General features: G+C 39.5%; 1 protein-coding gene across 1 annotated transcript; it reads right to left on the reverse strand.

The window, feature by feature from the left end:
- Window positions 1-3258: 3258 nt before the first annotated feature.
- Window positions 3259-18314, reverse strand: LOC136426851 (acyl-CoA Delta-6 desaturase-like). Its single transcript, XM_066415570.1, has 12 exons — window positions 18037-18314; window positions 17023-17172; window positions 15948-16094; window positions 13767-13868; window positions 12500-12559; window positions 10895-11018; window positions 10179-10255; window positions 9571-9668; window positions 9063-9159; window positions 8279-8358; window positions 7960-8085; window positions 3259-5189 (listed from the first exon to the last, which is right to left on the reverse strand). Exons 1-12 carry the CDS (start codon window positions 18211-18213, stop codon window positions 5129-5131), a joined length of 1299 nt encoding a protein of 432 aa, XP_066271667.1. The 5' UTR covers window positions 18214-18314; the 3' UTR covers window positions 3259-5128.
- Window positions 18315-19525: the final 1211 nt, after the last annotated feature.

Below are 19525 nucleotides of genomic sequence, written 5' to 3' on the forward strand. Positions count from 1 at the left end.
GCACGCGTCCTAGGACCCGATTTTGAGTTTTTTTTTTGGTTTGTCGTGCTTAACGCTTAGGACTTCGGACCCACATTTCTCGACCCGCCGCCGGCCCGGTCGAAGGCTACCGGGGGGGTTGTTGCGGGAATCTTACGAGGTGGATGCTCAGGTTGAAACTATCGCCCTATGAAAAGTAAAGCAACACACATTTCTGAGCTTCTATTGATTCTGTGATTTTTTCTTCACCGTTGCCTATTTCTAGAATATCGTCGTATAAGCATCGGGACGGATACCTGACTTGCATAGTCGTGGCTTGGGCTTACATTGGTCAGTACCAAATGCTCAAAATGACATGGCTAGTATTTATTTTATTCGTATATGTTTATAGAGTATTAGGCAGGAAGCGATTGCTTATATGAAGCCTTCTACTCAACACATACAAAAAAGAGACATAATGACATGCATAAATACAAAATGGATCAAAGAAAATTAACAATAGACAGTACAAGTTGGTATCTATCACTAAGTGAATCTGCCTGTACAATGGATGTAATTATGAACTATGTCGAATATATTACAGTTTTGTAAGTATGAGAGTGAAGTGGAACCGCGTAACAGAATAGAACATAGTGAGCTGTCGTTAAGTTGTTGAAGGTCGGTTATGTTGGAAAGAGATGATAACATACTACTTCTTTGGCCTTTCACATGGCTAGTAACTTCCTGTACGTCAGACACGAACATCTGCAGATATCGGTAAGCCCTGTTTTCTCCACAGGTTGCCGCGTGTCAGGCTACATCCATTTCAACGGAGTTTGCTACAAGAATTTCAGTCAGATGCAGACATACTTCGAGGCTAGAAGGAGGTGCGCTGCGGACAAGGCGATGTTAGCCATGCCGAAGGACGATAAAATCAACTCTTTTCTCGCCGATTTTATTGCCATAGTCAAAAACCATCAACATCGTTGGATTGGGTTATCTGACGCCGACAGCGAAGGCCAGTGAGTATTTGAGGATCACCAAACCATGGCGTCAACCGGCTACTCCAACTGGAACGACGGCGAATCAAACGATGCCGGTGATGGTGAAGACTGTGCCATGATGTACAAGCGGAATGGTGTATGGTGGAATGATGACGACGAATGATGATGGTCACGCTCTCATTGGTCAAACCGCTAATTGTGATGGACAGTCAGGATCAGTCTATTAGGGCTTAGATTTTCTATCAGTTCTCACCACACAACGACATCGTATCTTTGCTCCTTTAATGTCGATATGTAATGGTATAGTGTTATTGAAACTTACTATGTGTAGGAATGACTAGAAATTTGAGTTTTTCTAATTCGAGTTTTAAGCCTCATAAAATGCTCTGGGTGCCTTTAAGTTATAAGGACCAACTTGATAATGACTAGTTGCTGATAGTTTGTAAAATTAGACATCCTGGGTACAGTAATCCTGATACCTATTGTAACTGCTGGGTGTCTTCAAATACATTTGTGGAGGAGACAGAAGAGACTCGGCAGCTACTATAGGGATTGATATCAGGTTAGGTTTGCGTGCACTAGAGACATTTCTCTTTTCGTTTCAGGCTCTCAAAATGGCCCCTCGAAATAACCTTTTCTGTTCTAGCATATCAACAGGATGACGGTCTGTTTCCTAGAATTCTTTAGTATTCCTTCATCTATTTCCGTATTCCTCCCTTAGTATAGCAATATATCTGTTTTAATATAACGTACGTAAAAGTATGTTTTATGGGTCTGTGCGCGACGTATGGCGTACCAGTCATTGAATTTAACATATTACTACCTTGCATTTCAGCAGTCGGAAATAGAGGGCAAAACAACGACTGATGTGACGAGTGCATTTCTACTCCAGGTGCGACTCCATAGCATCTGTATGGCAACGAGTCATTTTGCTGCCTTCACTAGTCGACCACAACTCCGGATCCTGTCGACATTCCATTGACAAATAGACGCAGGAAAACCGGTAGATTCAAAAGTGTAATGTTGTCATCGTTGATTAACTTAAGACACAGAGGTGTTCTTCACATTTGAGGAAAAGAGGGCGAGAGTTGTAGAAGGTTTGCGGCATCGGCGTTAAAAAAACAACTGTATTTCAAAGTAGTGAAAACAAAGACAATTGCAAAGGATTTATAATTCAACTTATGGCAGTCTATCACAACAATACAATTTCACTTTTCTAATTCATCTGTTGTGTTAAAGAAGGGAAAGTCCATAGGAAATTTCCTTTTTAAACCCTTTGTAAGACAATAATGCTTTAGATGAACTTGAAATATTGACAGTTTCAATTAAAGGAAGCCTCTAGTTTGTATACATGAAGTAACGTTACCTCACAAGTCCTCAACACTTATCAATGGTAAGAGATGGATTAAGATTTTCACATTTTGCCTCGTTTCATATATTTTATTAGGATGATACAGGATTTAACATTCTTATACATCGTAGCATATATTTCACTACTTTCGTCGTTGCTGAATTTTGACGCTTTTGTGATCAATGTCAGAAGAGCAACCGTATATTGTTGACTACTCTGTTCAGCTGTATTATTGTGACATTTTGAATAGACGTTTAGTAATATTCTTATCTGTTGAACTCATACATGAGATTCGAAGTATTTATTTCAGTAAAACAAGCTTAAACACCACTTAATGTTCCCCAGAATAAATGACTGACAAAATGCATTGAAAACAAAACTTTGTGAGCGCTTTATCGATAGAATAGAGAAGGAATGATGCTGTTTATGAACGAAGTTTTATAAAGCAATATGAAAGCCTGCTACTAGGTGTAAACGTTATGACCAACATTGTGCTTTTTCAGAATACTATATGGTGGCAGATTGTTTCCCTTGTGGCTATTTGTTACAATGCTTGTCTACGTACACCATTTTTTTAGTTGTAATTGAGATGTCTTTTACTAACATGTTTCATATAGGGATAAAAAAAGGACACTTAAGTATCCGATTGAACACTTACGCTTTACATTTTAATGCACCAAATGCGATCATGGTATATTTCTTGATACAACATTTTGCACATATACTTGCAATTCCAGTAAAGTACTTGATATTGGTAAATTTGCAATCACCCCCTGATGAGTCCTGTGCTTATTGGATTGAGTTTAAGGTGAACATCACCATACATAGATTATGCAAATGTTAATCATTTGCATAAAATTTGCAAAAGCTATTGATATCTAATGGAGGTTTGAGGTCGCCGAACTCTTGCTCTTCGTCTTTGAAAGGATGCCAGACATCTCAGAATAACATTAGTCACCTCTTTATTTCTTTGTGAATAAGGTCCAACGTTAAATCATATTCACAGTCAAACACTTTTTGGCGACGCCTCAGGGGCGAGCCAAATGATATAGTTCAGGTTCAGTTCGCACTCTGCTTTGTTGTGGGGAAATTCAACTACATGACATCAATAAAACAACGATTGAAGCATACCACGTCACGCAAAATCATGTTTGTGCTAAAAGAGACAGTGAAATGAATTAATTGAGAAAAATATTGCTTGTATAGTAAATGTGACACAACGCATCATAACCTATCATCATTGGTACAAGTCAAGAACGACAAGTGTATATATTATGTAAATATCACAAATTTCACATTTTAACGTAACGCCATAAGTTATCGTGCGCTATCAATTATCGTCCACTGTGTCATGTCCACATGTCGAGGAGCATTTTGACAAAGCCAGTTCTCATGGGCAATAAATAGCGTCATACGTACGATCCTTAGTCATGACTCTCCTTTATACAAAGACAATGAAATAGGTTTACGTCCAGCGGCATAACAGAATGCAAAATGTTATTGCCATACGTTTTCACGTGAAATTCCCGTGGCGCTCATTTCGGTGAAATTTACTGCACACCATTATTTTCTTCCATCTTGACAAGTAAGTGGTAGGACAAATATAGCGACTTTAAATTTACTGTCAATACTATTTTCATTTCTCTGTAGATTACTTTGGACAATTTATGTGCATTTATTCTGATGTATGCTCTTCAAGTAGAGCGCTAGAAGGAGAGACTGAAGTGGACGATAATGGGTAACCCCAGCACAATTCTTCACCATAGAACTTATCATAACTACATGTTCGCACGGCGTTAAACCGGCGGAGAAAATCCTAGTACAGACCATGCATTTTTCTTTTTAAAAGAGCTGAAATTCTTTCCATTGACAATGTCCGCGCGGTTTTCAGATAAATGGCGTTTTGACAAAATTGGACGATAATTGGTAGCGCTACGTTATGTACTTGAGAAGACGAAAAGAAAACAATTGTGCATTAAGGCAAGCATCTTCAATAGATACTGTAATCCAAACATTCACTGCACCCTGGACTACAGGAGTTCTAAAAGAGAGTTCGGCAGGCCTGATCTCTCCCTTAAAGCCCCACTATGTAAGATTTGGTCAATACATAAAGTCAACTTTCCTGCCATTTCTTTACATAGTATTTTGAATAAACATTGTAGAATTGCATACCAGTATTCAGGAAGGAATGTTATAAATCATTGCACCATACAAACTGTGAACTTTCACAAAATACAAGGCCAATCGGCAGTTGGGCAGTGTGGGCCACACATAGCTGATCAGCCCAACTGCCAAGCGGGGTGCCCGTCTACGGTTCACCACAGTTTCGGTAGAGCCTCCTTATCAGAGTTCTAGCAATTTTGAAGGGGGAAAAGACACTTTATCATTGCCCTACAAACTTGGCTGAATTCATCATTATTTTTTACCCTCATGCCAAAAGATTGAGTGTTTCCAAAGAAGAAGATTCTTAACATCAGCTGGTTATATAGATCCATTACTGATGTGTCGCTAAGTTATTAGCCTACCCACGGGGTCCTGCCAGTGTGCAGGAGGTTGTTGTTTACATCAGGAGGCTCTAGGTTGATGTGGTCTCCCAACCTTTTGCAGCTTGTTTTTGTGCAGTTTACAAACATCAGACATGCCAGAAATAGACGAATTCATGAAGAAAATATGCTTAAAAGTGGTTGTATATGTCATTTGCATTAAGATTCGTTACAAGAATATTTGCAATTTTAGTGCCAAAAAGTTACATAGTAGGGCTTTAATGTCGGGATGGATGATGGTATGGAGGTGGATACAGTCACCTATGGACAGGTCAATACTGACTGATACTGGAACGTGCAGTCTGCCAAACAGCACCAGATTTCTTCAAAAAACTGAAATGCAATAAAATAATAAATTACTTTTTGTATTAAGTAGAGATATAGCATCATTAGATTATGACCAGCACGCGTGACACTTAGGGTTATATGATGTACAGGTATATAGTCAGCAGAACACATCAGCTGTATCAGGTGCTAGAGTCATCTTTCGAAAATACATATGCAGGTCCCCCAACATACTCAGCAATGAACTTGTCTTGATTTGGTCATATATTTGTCATACACATATACACTGTCATACACATATACACTGCCAAAAATCTTTCTTGTTTTTCTTGTTACCTTCGCCGGGGCAAATTTCCCTTTCGTGAACGGTCGTTGGCTTTAAGAACGGTCGTTGCCTTTAAGAACGGTCGTTGCCATTTCTCAGAACGGGCGTTGCCATTTTGAACGGTCGTTGCCAAATCCGAGCGACCGATTTTGAATTCGGAACGCTCGTGGCGTGTTCGGGAACTTCTCGTAACTTCCCGGGTCATAGTAAGCATGTGACCTATACTCAGACTGACCAACCACTGTTCTGAGTTCTAATTGCCCAGGGGATTTGTGACTCTCCCCATATGTTTTACTTGCCTTGTATGTGCTAGCGTTACAGCTGTTACTCGTTTGTCAACATGTCAAGCAAAAAGAAAGATTTCTGGTCTTTCATGACAAAATAAAGTAACATTTGGTAGAGCTGATGAACTAGGGAAGCTTCGGGGAAGTATGCAATGGGGTAAGTTAGATAGTTGACGTGGCCTCGATATCTGGATATAACAGCAGTCCCACCGCCTTGGGGTTTCTAGTATCCACTCGGGCTTCGCCCAGAGCCCTCGGGGAGACCAGAACCCCCTGGTGGGCGGGCGGCACTGCTGTTATGCTAGTATCCAGTATCTTGGCCGCTCCCATCAGCTATCTATTACCAAGGAGGTTAACCTCCTTGCTATTACAAAAGGACAACAACAACATGATGGCTTCTTGATCAATTTAGAAGGTCCTGGCTGGGCTTCCACAAGTTCTGGCGCGAGTGGCTCTTCTTCTGTCGCCACAAGTGCCATTTTTCCCACAATTCTCAGAAATCCATGAAGTTACGAGAAGTTCCTGAACACGCCACGAGCGTTCGGAATTCAAGATCGGTCGATCGGATTTGGCAACGACCGTTCAAAATGGCAACGTCCGTTCTGAGAAATGGCAACGACCGTTCTCAAAGGCAACGACCGTTCACGAAAGGGAAATTTGCTTCGCTGGGAAGGTTATGCGGAGGGTAACGTTTGTATGTATGTATGTTTGTAATGTACACCATAACTCAAGAAGGCTTGGATGGATTATCTTGATATTTGGTAGGTGGGTAGGTCTTGATGAGACTTGAAACTGATTAGATTTTGGGTTCCCTAGCGACTTGTTACGGTACTGCAGTGGAACCTCCTGTTTTGATATCTCGTGTTCTGGACATGCTATGGGACTGATTTTTGAGTGGTAGATAGCTCTTTGGACAGAGAGTAAGTGGCATAGGTTTGGCCCCCCTAGCGGATTTTTTTTAACTGCAGGAGCAGGTTTTGCATCTGACGTTGAAATGGAATAACTCAAGAAGGGCTAGATGGATGGCAATGATTTTTAGTAAATAGATAGCTTGGGTAATGATGAACATGAAGAGATACTTCTTATACAAGTCAGTATCTAATTTGCATGATTAATGAGGAAAGTTTATACATCCGCCAAATTCCATGACTGAAACATGTGACATATGTAACTGAGGAAGAGAGAAATATTGATTGATATGAACTATGCAAATAAAGACCTCATTTGCATAATTAATGAGAAAATACTATAAAAAGATGGCCTTGATGGATGGTCATGATTTTTGGTAAGTAGATAGCTTGTGTGATGCTAAGAATGATTGGACGATAATCATGCAATCAGATTCTAATGATGATGTGAATGTGAACATCGTTGAATCAGATTATGCTAATAAGGGCCTCATTTGCATAATTGATTATCAATATTAGCATAACCTTCTTTGTTAAGCTCATACTTTGTTAAGTTCATACTTTGGACATGTCATATTTTAAAACAATCAACTGGTATGATTTATTATTGATGAAAACACTCCTAATACGTCAGTCACAATGGTTAAAATCATTTGGCGAAGGTATGAGGTCGTGGAACTCTAGTTTTCTTATGTTGAGAAAGCTTTTCTTATACAAAGGAAAAACAAGAAAATTCAAGAAACCTTCTGGGAAGTCTTGCCTTTGTCAATTCTTACAGAAAGAATTTTATTCTTTTTTGTTCTGAATTTAACTTGTATTAAGAAAATATATCTAGCATGCAGTTTTTCAATAAGAATTTTCTAGGAAGATAAGAAAAATGTGCTTTCTCTAGCTTGATATAAGATTTCTTTTTGTTTCGTCAAATTTGTATTCTTGCAGATTCTTCCCATAAGTAATTTTTTCTTGAAAATTTTATTCTATTAGAATTACTTTCTTGAATTTTTTTGGGTTTAAGTTAACTTAAGAAAAAAAAATTGTTTGTGCTTAAAACAGGGATTCTTGTATACAGAATAACATTCTTGCTGACCCAAAACATTTCTTTGTAGAAGGAAAAACAAGAAAAAAACCCATAGAGATGGGAAGGATAGGGAAAACAATAGACCACAAAGAGGCATGCAACACAGGCATTTCACATTTTATCCACCGTTAATCAACAATACCAGCATCCATCTTAAATTCTTTGACTGAACTGCATCAATTTTTGATTGATTTTAGTCCATTATCAGCTACAGTTACTGTACCTCAAGATGTTCGCAAAAGCCTCGCCCAGGCTCTTAACCTCATAGTCCAGCCCATGTTTCTTACAGACAGACTTCACAAGTGGACTAATCTTGTAGAAGTTGTGTCGTGGCATTGTCGGGAACAGGCTGACGGAATAAGGGCAAACAGTTTGAAGTTATTCGACATTTAGGACAGCTGACGCAACAAAGTTAATGCTATTGCTATTCGGAGAGTATGATTTATAATGACATCATACTTATGCTGATAAGTGATATGGTAATGAAAACGTGCATCGGCGATGAATATTAGACTACGTATTAATGATAGATATTGACTTACTGATGTTCGATGTGAGAGTTCAGATGCCCTGTAAACCAGTCATTGAACAGCCCTTGCTCCACGTTAAAGGTACCATTCATCTGTTTATGCAGATATCATACCAAACGTAAAAGACAAAGTTACAAACAATCAATATGCTTGAATAAACCTGTAAGTTTCATATTCTTTAGTAGAGCGATCTTACATAATGGGTAGAGGACGTGTTATATTGTTATTGTCAACAATACGCGCATGGACACACTGCTGTTGAGAGCATCCCGAATTGAACAAAGGAAAGTCGGATTTCCATAAAATTCAATATGCAGGTAGCTTCAGTTAGCAGGGTTGTTAGTTACTTGAAGGTGTACTTGACTATGTACAGGCAATGTAGATATGTCATTTTTATAATCTCTGATGAAAAGTAAACATGGCATTCTGCCCAAACGGTTACTTTCACACATACATTATATGCAATTTTGGTAGAAAAGACCATCATTTGAAATAGATTATGCTAATTACAGCCATATCATTTGTGTCATCAATGAGACAAGATAAAACAATAAATCTACAAAGGTTCAAAGCATTACATGAAGGTATGAGGTCTCGGAACTCTTATTTGGTAATTATTCAAACACTGAAATCATAGAAATACCAAACGTTTAACTTAAGACAGACAACAAAACAACAACAACAAATGCACAAGATGTTGAGAACACTTGAATGTAGCAAACTGCATCTCAGGTCTTGCTAGTACTAAGTTGCATCACCCAATTACTAATCGATAGTGTAAATACAGCATAAATACCTGCATGGCCATCCACGACTCGTTCTTCTCCCGACCCACTCCCATGCCCGTGTGGGTCATTTGTGTAACCCAGCAATACCACTGACTCTCTAGCGCCCTTAGGGAATACAGAGCACGGGACATAACAATCAAGAAACCCAGCTCATGAAATGATATGTGATACAGGGAGAGGCATAAGTTGCATGCATTAACAATTTGCCCCAGGGAGGTAGTCACCAATTTAGCTTACTAGTTTACCAAGACTGCAATAAATTAGTAAATGCGTCTCCCCAGTGCACATACAAAATAGCTGGACATCGTTGAATGCGAAGCAGCGTGACCTAAGTGATAGGGCATCTATATGGTAATTGTACCAAGGTCATTTCCTGTCCTAAGAAATGATGCAGTAGGTCAGCTGAGTATTCTGTAAGAGTGTTTAATGTGAACCTATTTATTACCGTGGAATGTACCTGCTTACACACTAAATACAACGTTTTGTCAGTTAAAAGAGGTGTATGTGTGCCCCTACCTCATGACAATGTACAGCATGATAGTCTTGGAGAGTCCAAGTTGGGGTAAGAATAGGGGAAGGAACACCGCGTAGAAAGACATCGAAAACGCAACGTCCTGTTGAGAGGCAAGGGATGGTCTAAATTTGTTATCTTTAATACCTTTATAAATTACTGCTACTTTTGCCATTTCATTTATTAGAACGGATTGTTCCACTCTATTTGGAACTTGATTGTAGCTGTATCTATATAGTCGGTACAACCACCATTAGGCTAAACACACCAGCTTCGCAGGCACACGGCGCGACACGTCCACAAATTTATTAGTCATTTTGTATATCATGGAAAGTCTGGACGTTGTTCTTCTGTATTCAAGTGACATCCATTGCAGATCTGATTTTACTTTGGTGACACAAGCACCACTGTCATAGTTGTTCGTGCAGAATCTGGCAGCTTGGTTCTGCACCCTCTCAAGTTTATCTTTATCCTTCTTTGTGTATGGATCCCAAACTGTTGCAGCAAAAGCTACTCAACAATAAACATGTTCCATTCGTGTAGTTAGTTGTACTGCGTGCAATACTATCATTACATCTCTAAAGGTAGACGTGAAAATTGGAGCTTTTCTTACCTGCCATCTCTGACGCCTGATGCTGAAGAGGAACACCGAGGAATGATACGGCACAAACAGCCATATAACTGTGACAACTGTCATACAAGATAAAACACCAATAAGTCAAAGGCCTCTTTCCAGTTCATACTCTTATTCAATTACTTAAAATCATGTCTTTGTTAAACAAAAGCTTTATTAATGCAGCCTTATGATTGCAAAACGTGCAAATGTGATTCTAATCTTAAGAAAGGGAGAGCCACAAGACGTGTCCTGCTAGCGTCTTGTTTTGTAGCTTTCTTTTAAAAACTGCATTTACATAATCATTTGTGAGCACTTATTCGTTCGTTTGTATGTATGTATTTATGTATGTATGTATGTATGTATGTATGTATATATGTATAGATGTATAGATGTAGTAGACCTTACAAAAGTCGCTGTACTTTTGTTGTGTCAATAAAGACTGTTGTCTCGTGGCTTATCATACTTTTATCAGTCAGGTTTCGACTGGAAATATTTTTGTCAACTTGCTTACATAACATTCTTGAAGCCATTGATACTCGAAAAGAAGTAAGAGCGGTCTATCTTCACTTTTCTCGCGCCATTGATGGAATTTATTTATACTTATAGAGGTCAACAATTCTATGAAAAAGGCAATCCAAAATTGTGATCAGATTGTTATACAATATCTTATAAATAAATGAACAAACAAAGAGCTATGCAGAAGAAATACTTACCTATGTAGTACAGATGCTGAAAGTTGTATGGAAGAGTTTTCTTGCTTTTCTTTGCCTCCTCTACCGGCATGATGTCGCCGATAACAAACAAGGGTGGCTCCAGTATATCTGGATCTTTCTCCATCTGAAACATCAGGGCGATTCACACTGATCAGGTGACATAGCTGTGGGATTTACACACCGGGTGCCTTTGTGGGGTCGTGTGACGCTACGGCAGAGCGTTCGACTCAGAACCAAGAGGTCCCGAGTTCCAATCCTGTCATGTCACCGATCTCGTGCCCTTGAGAAAGGCTCTTTACACGATTTACCTCACTCCACCCAGGTGTAAATTGGTACCTGACTTCGGTTGGGGAAAGTCGTATTGAGGTCATCATAAAATGCAAGTGTGGATAAGATATCATATATGTTGTGTATTGTATGAAACCTGTTATACCCTGCATCAATTCAGCACTAGAAAGGCTGCCATTAATGGGTAATTTCTGACCAATAAAATCCATTATTATTATATTATTATTTTCAACTATTCATGCATAGCCAAGCTCAAACTCACTGTTCAAATATATTCAAAAGATGTGATAGTTTGTAAGGTAAGTCTTTGGGTATAATTCAATTAGCATATAAGTTCCAACGAAAATTCCGATAAACATCCCAAACATCTTGACCATCTTGACGTTTAATTATTTAACCAGTGGAAATTATGTCACTAGTTAGCGACATTCAATAAGCCCGTTGGGAAGACCCCAAACAAAAGTTATTTACATCAAACTCAATCAAAGTTGCAAACGACAACAAAACGTTACGCAAACTACACATCGATATAAAACTAAAGTCACTTAGGTAACTTTTATCATAATTGAGTTATTCTCTTTCAAACACACACACACACATACATACATACATACATAAATAACATGCATTCATACAAACGGTACCCAAAACACAACCCTCTTGGCGAAGCTGATAATGTCACGCATATGCATAGTGGTTAATGACAGGTATTTCATACTTGCGGCATTAGGAAGTTAATACCTTAATCATGCAAACCAGGATCCGGGCTCCAATGACAAAATCTATGGGGAAATGCTACAATTACATTTTACATTTCTTATCAGCATAGTAGTCTGTTTTTTTTGTGCCAGTATCAATGTAGACATGTTAAGCATAGGAGAAAATATTTTGGCAGCTTTGATATCTAACTTGTCTTTGATAAGCACTCCCGTGTGTCCAAACGTAATTTGTGCACTGCTCTTAAACCATTGACAGTACTGTTTTCAGAATTTGCTGCTGAAAGGGTGGACATCTTGGCTTGGAGTTTCCCAGAATCAATTTCGTTTCTGTCAACTCAGACACCGTCGTCATGCAAACGGTTTCTATTACCATACCTATTTGTGCTTGTGTAATAAGAGAAAGAAAAGTGAAGGTGTCGCGTATGATGCAATTGAAAATCAGTACGTTTTGGAATTGCCAACCTTATTGAATGTGTCTTTTGTGATGTTGCAACCGTAAGAATGGATGATAGGGTGATTTAGAACGTGCTGACATCTTGGTATCTACAAAGTAAAATCTTATTTTAGCAGTGTAGAAAGGAAAGTATTTGCTACTCACCACATTAGTCTTGGCGTGGTGACGATAATGAAAGTCTCTCCAGAGACCAGAGGACGCCCCCTGTATTATGAATAATCAAACAATTTACTCTTATGACATTAACTATGTCACAAAGTATACGTAGACCTAAAGGCCCTGTCACACTTATGCGTATATACAAGCCCGTATGAGTTGCGTATTAACATGTTTTTGTTGAGGTTAGGTTTGCAGCCGAAGACGTAATTTCTTTGGTTTGATAACTAGACTGCTCAACGGTGGGTCAAAGTAGAAAACAACTTCCTCCCCGCAAAATTTACCTAAACCCAAAAAATGTTACTGCGGAGCTCATAAGCACTTGAATATACGCACATGTGTGACAGGCCCATGTCACACTTGTGCGTATATCATGTCCGTGTAAGTTGCGTATTAACATTTTGACATACGCAGGCGTACGCACAATACGCACCTAATGCGTATCTCAATCGTTTTATGAAAGTTTTAGGTTTGCAGGCATACGCGAGGTACACACACACGCGCGCGCACGTACAACCACGACCACACTCTTTAAAACCCCTGCCACACTTGTGCGTATATACAAGTCTGCATGGATTGCGTATTAAAATGTTTTTGGTTTTTGGCCGAATAAGTGATTTCTTAGGTTCGATAACCAGGTTGCACAACCGTGGATCAAGGTAGAAAACAACTTTCCCCCCGCAAACCTTACTTAAACCAAAATAAAATGTTACACGTGCACTTGAATATACGCACAAGTGTGACAGGGCCCTAAGCCCCTGTCACACTTGTGCGTATATACATGTCCGCATGAGTTGCGTATTAACATGGTTTTGGTTTAGCTAAAGTTTGCAGCCGAATAAGTGATTTCGTAGGTTCGATCGCTAGGCTGCGCAATGGTGGGTCAAAGTAGAAAACAACTTTTTCCCCGCAAACCTTACTTAAACCAAAAAGAATGTTAATGCGCAACTCACGCGCACTTGCATATGCGAAGTGTGACAGGGCCTTAACTTACCGGGCCGTACCTCGCGTATGCCTGCATACCTAAAACTTTCATAAAACGATGTGTATGTGAGTATATATGTATGTATATGTATGTATATGTGTGTGTGTGTGTGTGTGTGTGTGGTGTGTATGTATGTATGTGTGTGTTTGTGCGGTGTGTATGTATGTATGTTTTTGTGTGTGTGTGTGTTTGTGTGTCTGTGTGTGTGTGTGTGTGTGTGTGTTACAGAGTTGTACAGTGATAGTTTTAAGTGAAATTGATTTGACGCACCTTTAACAGTCCGATGGTGATCAGATGCCAGAGGTTCTCCATCCACATCGTCTTAAACACGGACAAGTGGCCAAAATCATGCTGCAGCCATCCTGCCTGTTGCTGTAGTGAAATAGGGTAAAATGAAGAGACATAACGAGATGTTGAATCACTTCAGAACAGCATTATAGTAGTTCAGACAACGGAAATTCTAAGGAGATTGGTGAAAATACATGACGTTTTTTTCTTTTCTGCTATTTTTCGTATTTGCTAACGTAACATGAACTATTTACGTGCAGAGAACCTATTTCCGTCCGGTTTGGCTCATGTTCTCATGAGCAATAAAGAACGTCATAAGTATGATCCTTAGCCATCTCTCTCTATTGTACAAAACAATAGAGAGAGCGACATAACAGAATAAACTCCTACACCAGTAACAACAAGTTGCACAGAAGCGTCACGCATAACGGATTTCATATGTAATTCGACACCGCGTACTACATCATGTTTTTCTAACTTGCACGATAGCTAGTATCTTTTAAAAGTAGCTGACGTTCAACCTTTCTTTGATATTCAGACTACCCATGGTGATTCGAGGTTTGAAACTCTTACCAGTTTAAGGAAGGTTCGATACAACCTAGCGACCCCCGCACCGGAGGTTAATTTTTGCACGGCAAAACATAATGGCCATGCGTTTACCACGTGAACGCCACGTGCCGCGCATGTCGGGGAAATTCACAGATAAACGTTGTTTTCTTCCATCGCGTCAAGCAAGTGGCGGGACAGACATAGTGATTTTACTATCATTTGTCTGTAGACTACTTTGGACAGTTACTGTAAATTTTTGCTGGTCTATGTTCTTCAAGCATGACGAGGTGGACGATAATGGGTTACCCTAGCACAATTCTTCATCATATACCTCAGTATAAATACATGCTCGCACGGCATTAGATAGACGGAGAAAAACTTACAGACCATGCATTTTATTTTTAGAAGAGATGATATTTCTGACCATGGGTTTAAAATTTGGTTCTGTCCGCGCGGTTTTAAGATAAATACGTTTTGAATAAATCGGACGTTAATTGGTCATGTTACGTTATATCGTAGATTATATAGAAAAGTTTATTGCAAATTCCTGCCCGTAGGCTAATTGCAAGTACATGTACATGTAACACGGAGTGGACGGGCAGACAATAATGAACAGTATAACAAATGTCTACTCTAGTCTTAACTACTGCCACTAAGTTCTAACTTATTGAGTTCGACTTCTTTTTCCGAGACTGTGGAAGACGAATGATCCCACTTTTTCTGTGGTGGGTTTTGTGATGTTAAGAGGAGAGTAGTTTTCTTTTCGTCTGAAAACGTGGAGAAATTAGGATGAAATATGGTGGCCTCTTTAAACAGCTCATTTCTTTCGTTGTCGTAGAATGGACAACTTGACATAAAATGTATTTCGTCTTCCACCTTGTTTGACATACAGTATTTACAAGTTCTTTGGCACACAGGTAAGTTCTTGTACCGCCCTTTCTCAATTTCAAGGGGGTGGGCACTAATTCTAATTTTGCTAATTGCAGAGCGTAAATCGAAGTTATCTAATTCTAAATATTTTTCCATGGTATAAGTTTTTTATACATACAAAATATAATGATGATGATGATTATATAAAATATACGCATATTAAGCGATATGTGACAAAGACATTACATAGATGCTTCAAAATGTCTGGATTTAACTTTGATGTCCAGAAGTGTAGGCGAACTTTTGTAGTGAAACTTTAGACAGAAACGAAGAACTTGCTGACGATATCGGTTACAATGAACGCAGTGGAAAATGAATTACATATTATTTGCCAATGTCCTCTATATGACGCCGAAAGAAACGAATTATATAAAACAGGTTCTGTTAATTCCCCTAGCTTTCACCATTTGACTAACTTACAAAAATCAATCTTGCTTCTAAAATCAACCAACGCACTTACGATTCAAAACGTGGGTCTCTTCATTTTCCATTGCCTTCAAAAAAGAAGTCAAACCCAACCATACATGGTCAACCTTGGTTAACATAAAACTTTCTCATGTATTTCCATGTACTTGTTTGTCTGCAATTAGCCTTCGGGCATGAACTTGCAATAAAGTTATTATTATCATTATTATTATGATGTGTTCTATGATTGATCGATATGTAACATGATACAGTGTGTACCTGTCCTGTAGCAAGAAGTATTCCTGACAGAAGTACAGCCATAAAGCCGTCTCCACCGTAGAGATTAGTCAGGTACGCTGCCAGGTAGATCAGCATGATGTGGGCGAGATGGGCCGCGTAGAACCAGTAGTTCGGTTGAAACAGTCCCTAGAAGAACGTGGGGGAAAGGGGGGAAAAGGAAGATTAGCCAAAAAAGTAACGAGTGTCAACTCTGTGACAACTTTGCGAATTTGCGCCAAATTTGCCTTGAGGGCAAACAGACGTGCGACGCAGTGCGTTGCCGTCCCGTAAACGGTCGTCGCCATCTGTCTATACCATATAATGGCATATTCGAAAATGTTTCATAACATTTCTGGGGAGTTGTTGCAGGATGTGAAAACAGTCGTTTCGTGATAAATGGTAAAAAAATATCACCAAAAAAAGGAAAAGTGTACTATCTCGGGTTCGAACACGAGTCAAAGCGCCTAAACCCTAATCATTTACGCCGCGAAACTTCACGGAGTGAACACAGCGTACATGGGACGGGAATAAGTTGCGACGCATTTGTGTATGAAGCCTATGTTAGCAGCCTATCCCCATGCTGACAACCATTTTGTCATCATACTCGAGCAACTCCTGGCCCAACACTTTATGATCTTGTCCTTGTGGGCATGCTACGTGTAAAACATGTGACCTTTATGAATAAAATGGAAGGCTCGGAATGTCAGTTTCGGCTTCAATCAGATACACGATAACTTTATTAATCACTGAATTTAGTTTTTTTAAGTGTACAATGATTCAGCATATATCAAAAAGAGATGTGCAGATATTAAACGATGTTCACTTATTATGATTGGCGTAACAAAGGTAAGATTACTTATTACCTTGAAAACCAGAACAATGCGCCCATTTGCGAACAATTAAAACAATTCGCGAGTTCTGATGACTGCTTGCCCAATTTGGTACAGTCCATTTGGATACCCGCTTTACACACACGCTATCTACATGGATAGATCGCATAATACTTTATGACGATTAAGACAGGATAACATGTTTAGTATCAATGACGGGTCCTTGGCCTTTTATCAACTCAAACCATTTTCTCTGCCGTTTCCCTGAGTTGCCTGAAGTCCTTCCGGATTGGGTCCGATTCCTGTGGATTCTCGCCCTCCAGTTTCCCCAGGCACAGCGGCTTCATGTACTTCTGCACGAGCGTCTTGTCGTTATGAAAGGACAGCCATGCCTCCTGGAAAATGCAAACAAGAAATGCTTTAAAAAAATCTGGAAACGCATGTATTGGATGATAATGGGGATGAAAGGGTGGAAGGTAGTTTGTCAAATGAGTGTAGGTTTGCGATCATGATACAAGGCTTACTTGACACTGTCACGGACAGACTGCGCGTTTTCAATTGTTATATCAACTCGAACCTACCACAATGACTGCCCAGCGGTTGCACAGAAACAACGACAGACCAGTGGCACGTCTCGTAATTTGCACAAATCGTGCGCAATTCTTATACTGAAGACGTACTTTAATATCAAATGCTGTTATGACTTGTGTAGACCTCGACACACTCTGTCCAAGGAGGTTGCCCTCCGATCCGCTCCCCACAATTCGTCCGCGATGGACGAAGCGCCCCCTGGCGAGATTTGACTGAAGTGAGACTTTGTTATCCTACGTGAATAGCCCTCTAGCGAGGCTTAGCCTGTCTGCAGCTTGGACGATCAGGAAGGAATGATATCATCAAACCGGGCGTTAGGCACGCATTACGTCTCGTTGCAAAACAACAACAAAAAACAATACGTAGTGTGTCTTGAACTATCTCTACATTTTGTCAAGTTCTAGGACGAACTACTTTATACCCGAACCACTATGTCCACGGGGATCGCGGAGAAATACTGTGTTATGCTACCTTAATCCTTAGATTATGATAGAGCATGACAACAAAATATGAAACCGTGCTTGCTGATAGTAGATGCTAGTTAGGGATGAAGAAAAAAATAGCCAAAAGAAAGGCAAGCAGACATCAATACAAGTCACCTCAAGAAAGAGCTAATTAAAAAAAGTTTGAATCGAATGATATTGTGATCAAGTGTGTCTTGAACTTACAGTAGCGTCTTGTCCGCCGTAGAATTCCAAAACCTTCTGTCCGCCGGGATGGCGCCTGGCCCAGGCGGACAGATCGTACACATACCCGTCAATCACGATCCACAGGTCGCTCATGTTGTCATGGGTTCTGATCTCTTCCCACGTGAGTGGAGCGTCAACCATTCTCGACTGCTGCATTATCTGTACACGGTCTTCCGTTTGCTGTTTTATTTTCCTGATTAAAAGAAAGACACCATGGTGTTAAAATACAGACGCAGAATGCTTAAAGGATGTTCAACGTAGAAATTTTAATCCAAATAATCCTGGTGTAAAGCTATCATGGAGACTGAGAGAACTGTTTATGGCATTGTTTATGAAACCTATCTAATCTCCAAGCAGATCTATCGGTCGCTAGGTAGTATCAAAAGGGCCAACCAGTATCCAAAGCGACAAGGCCTTGCCACCTATAGATCTGTTTGGAGATTAGAATCTATTCATCTTTGGACCTGGTGATGATTCTTCACTTTATATTCTTGTTTTAGGGACAGTTGGAGGGAAAGGTTTCTCAATTTGTGGTAAAAAGTAGCCAAAAACAACATTAGATAGTGTGGGAATCGTATTGTCACTATGTGCCACCCCCCCCCCCCCCCCCTTAAAAAACACACACATTATGTGACTGGTACAAAGGTTAAAGTCTAAAGATGCCTCCTGGACAGGTCTGTTGTAATAGGTTAAAAGATAGCACATATATCCAGCAATTACGACTCTGTTCATAGTATATATACAAGAATACTAGTACTTTACTTCTATTCAAAACAATGCCAAGATATCTGCTTAAGGGTGAAGCATAGACATACATAAGGCCACCGTCGATCGTCAATATTGACCATGATTAAATCCTAATCCAAACCAGCATCGGCTATGGATAAACAGTCCTATGCAAGAATGACAGCTTCTGTCCTATGAGTCACATCTGTAAGGAGACTCAGTCAAAGCATGGACAGGGATAGCACTTTTATATAGAAGTAAAGTTGTGTAAAGAAATCACAAAGATATCAGTTGGTACAAATCGAATGAAGAAATGCCAGGAATGTGTCATGAAGTCCCTCATGACCACTGGTTAGAGTCCGTTATGTCCGATGTGTTTGAATATGAAGGTTATTTTTTCATCATGATATAGTGATAAACGCTTAAACCATTGTTTCCACTTGCTAAAACGTACTCTATAAATCGCATCCTATGCATAGCTCGAGTATCTTTTTGTAGTAGACAATCTTTACAGTGTGTAAATAGGTAAATACACATGATAACAGTTAATCAAGCAACTGAGATTTGAAAACGGTCAGACGTTTCAAGTAGCACCCAGTACCTTTCGTCAGTGACTTAGTCACTAAAACCTTATATGGGTAAATGCATTAGTGAATGTACAATAAACTGTAGAATAAATTGTACTTAAACCCCACGTACTGTTCTTACTTAACACCTTCTATTACCTGTGTTAAAATCATTG

The sequence above is a fragment of the Branchiostoma lanceolatum genome, chromosome 2 (genome assembly GCF_035083965.1).
Source record: "Branchiostoma lanceolatum isolate klBraLanc5 chromosome 2, klBraLanc5.hap2, whole genome shotgun sequence".
In the NCBI taxonomy this organism is placed as follows: Eukaryota; Metazoa; Chordata; class Leptocardii; order Amphioxiformes; family Branchiostomatidae; genus Branchiostoma; species Branchiostoma lanceolatum.

What these genes read in the sequence shown, in the direction of transcription:
- LOC136426851 (XM_066415570.1), bottom strand. Translation starts at nt 18,213, where the DNA reads ATGCAGCAGTCGAGAATGGTTGACGCTCCACTCACGTGGGAAGAGATC. An exon ending in ATGCTGTACATTGTCATGAG is followed by an intron (nt 9,160 to 9,570) that starts GTAGGGGCACAC and finishes GTATTCCCTAAG; the next exon opens with GGCGCTAGAGAGTCAGTGGT. An exon ending in AACTCTCACATCGAACATCA is followed by an intron (nt 8,086 to 8,278) that starts GTAAGTCAATAT and finishes TTATTCCGTCAG; the next exon opens with CCTGTTCCCGACAATGCCAC.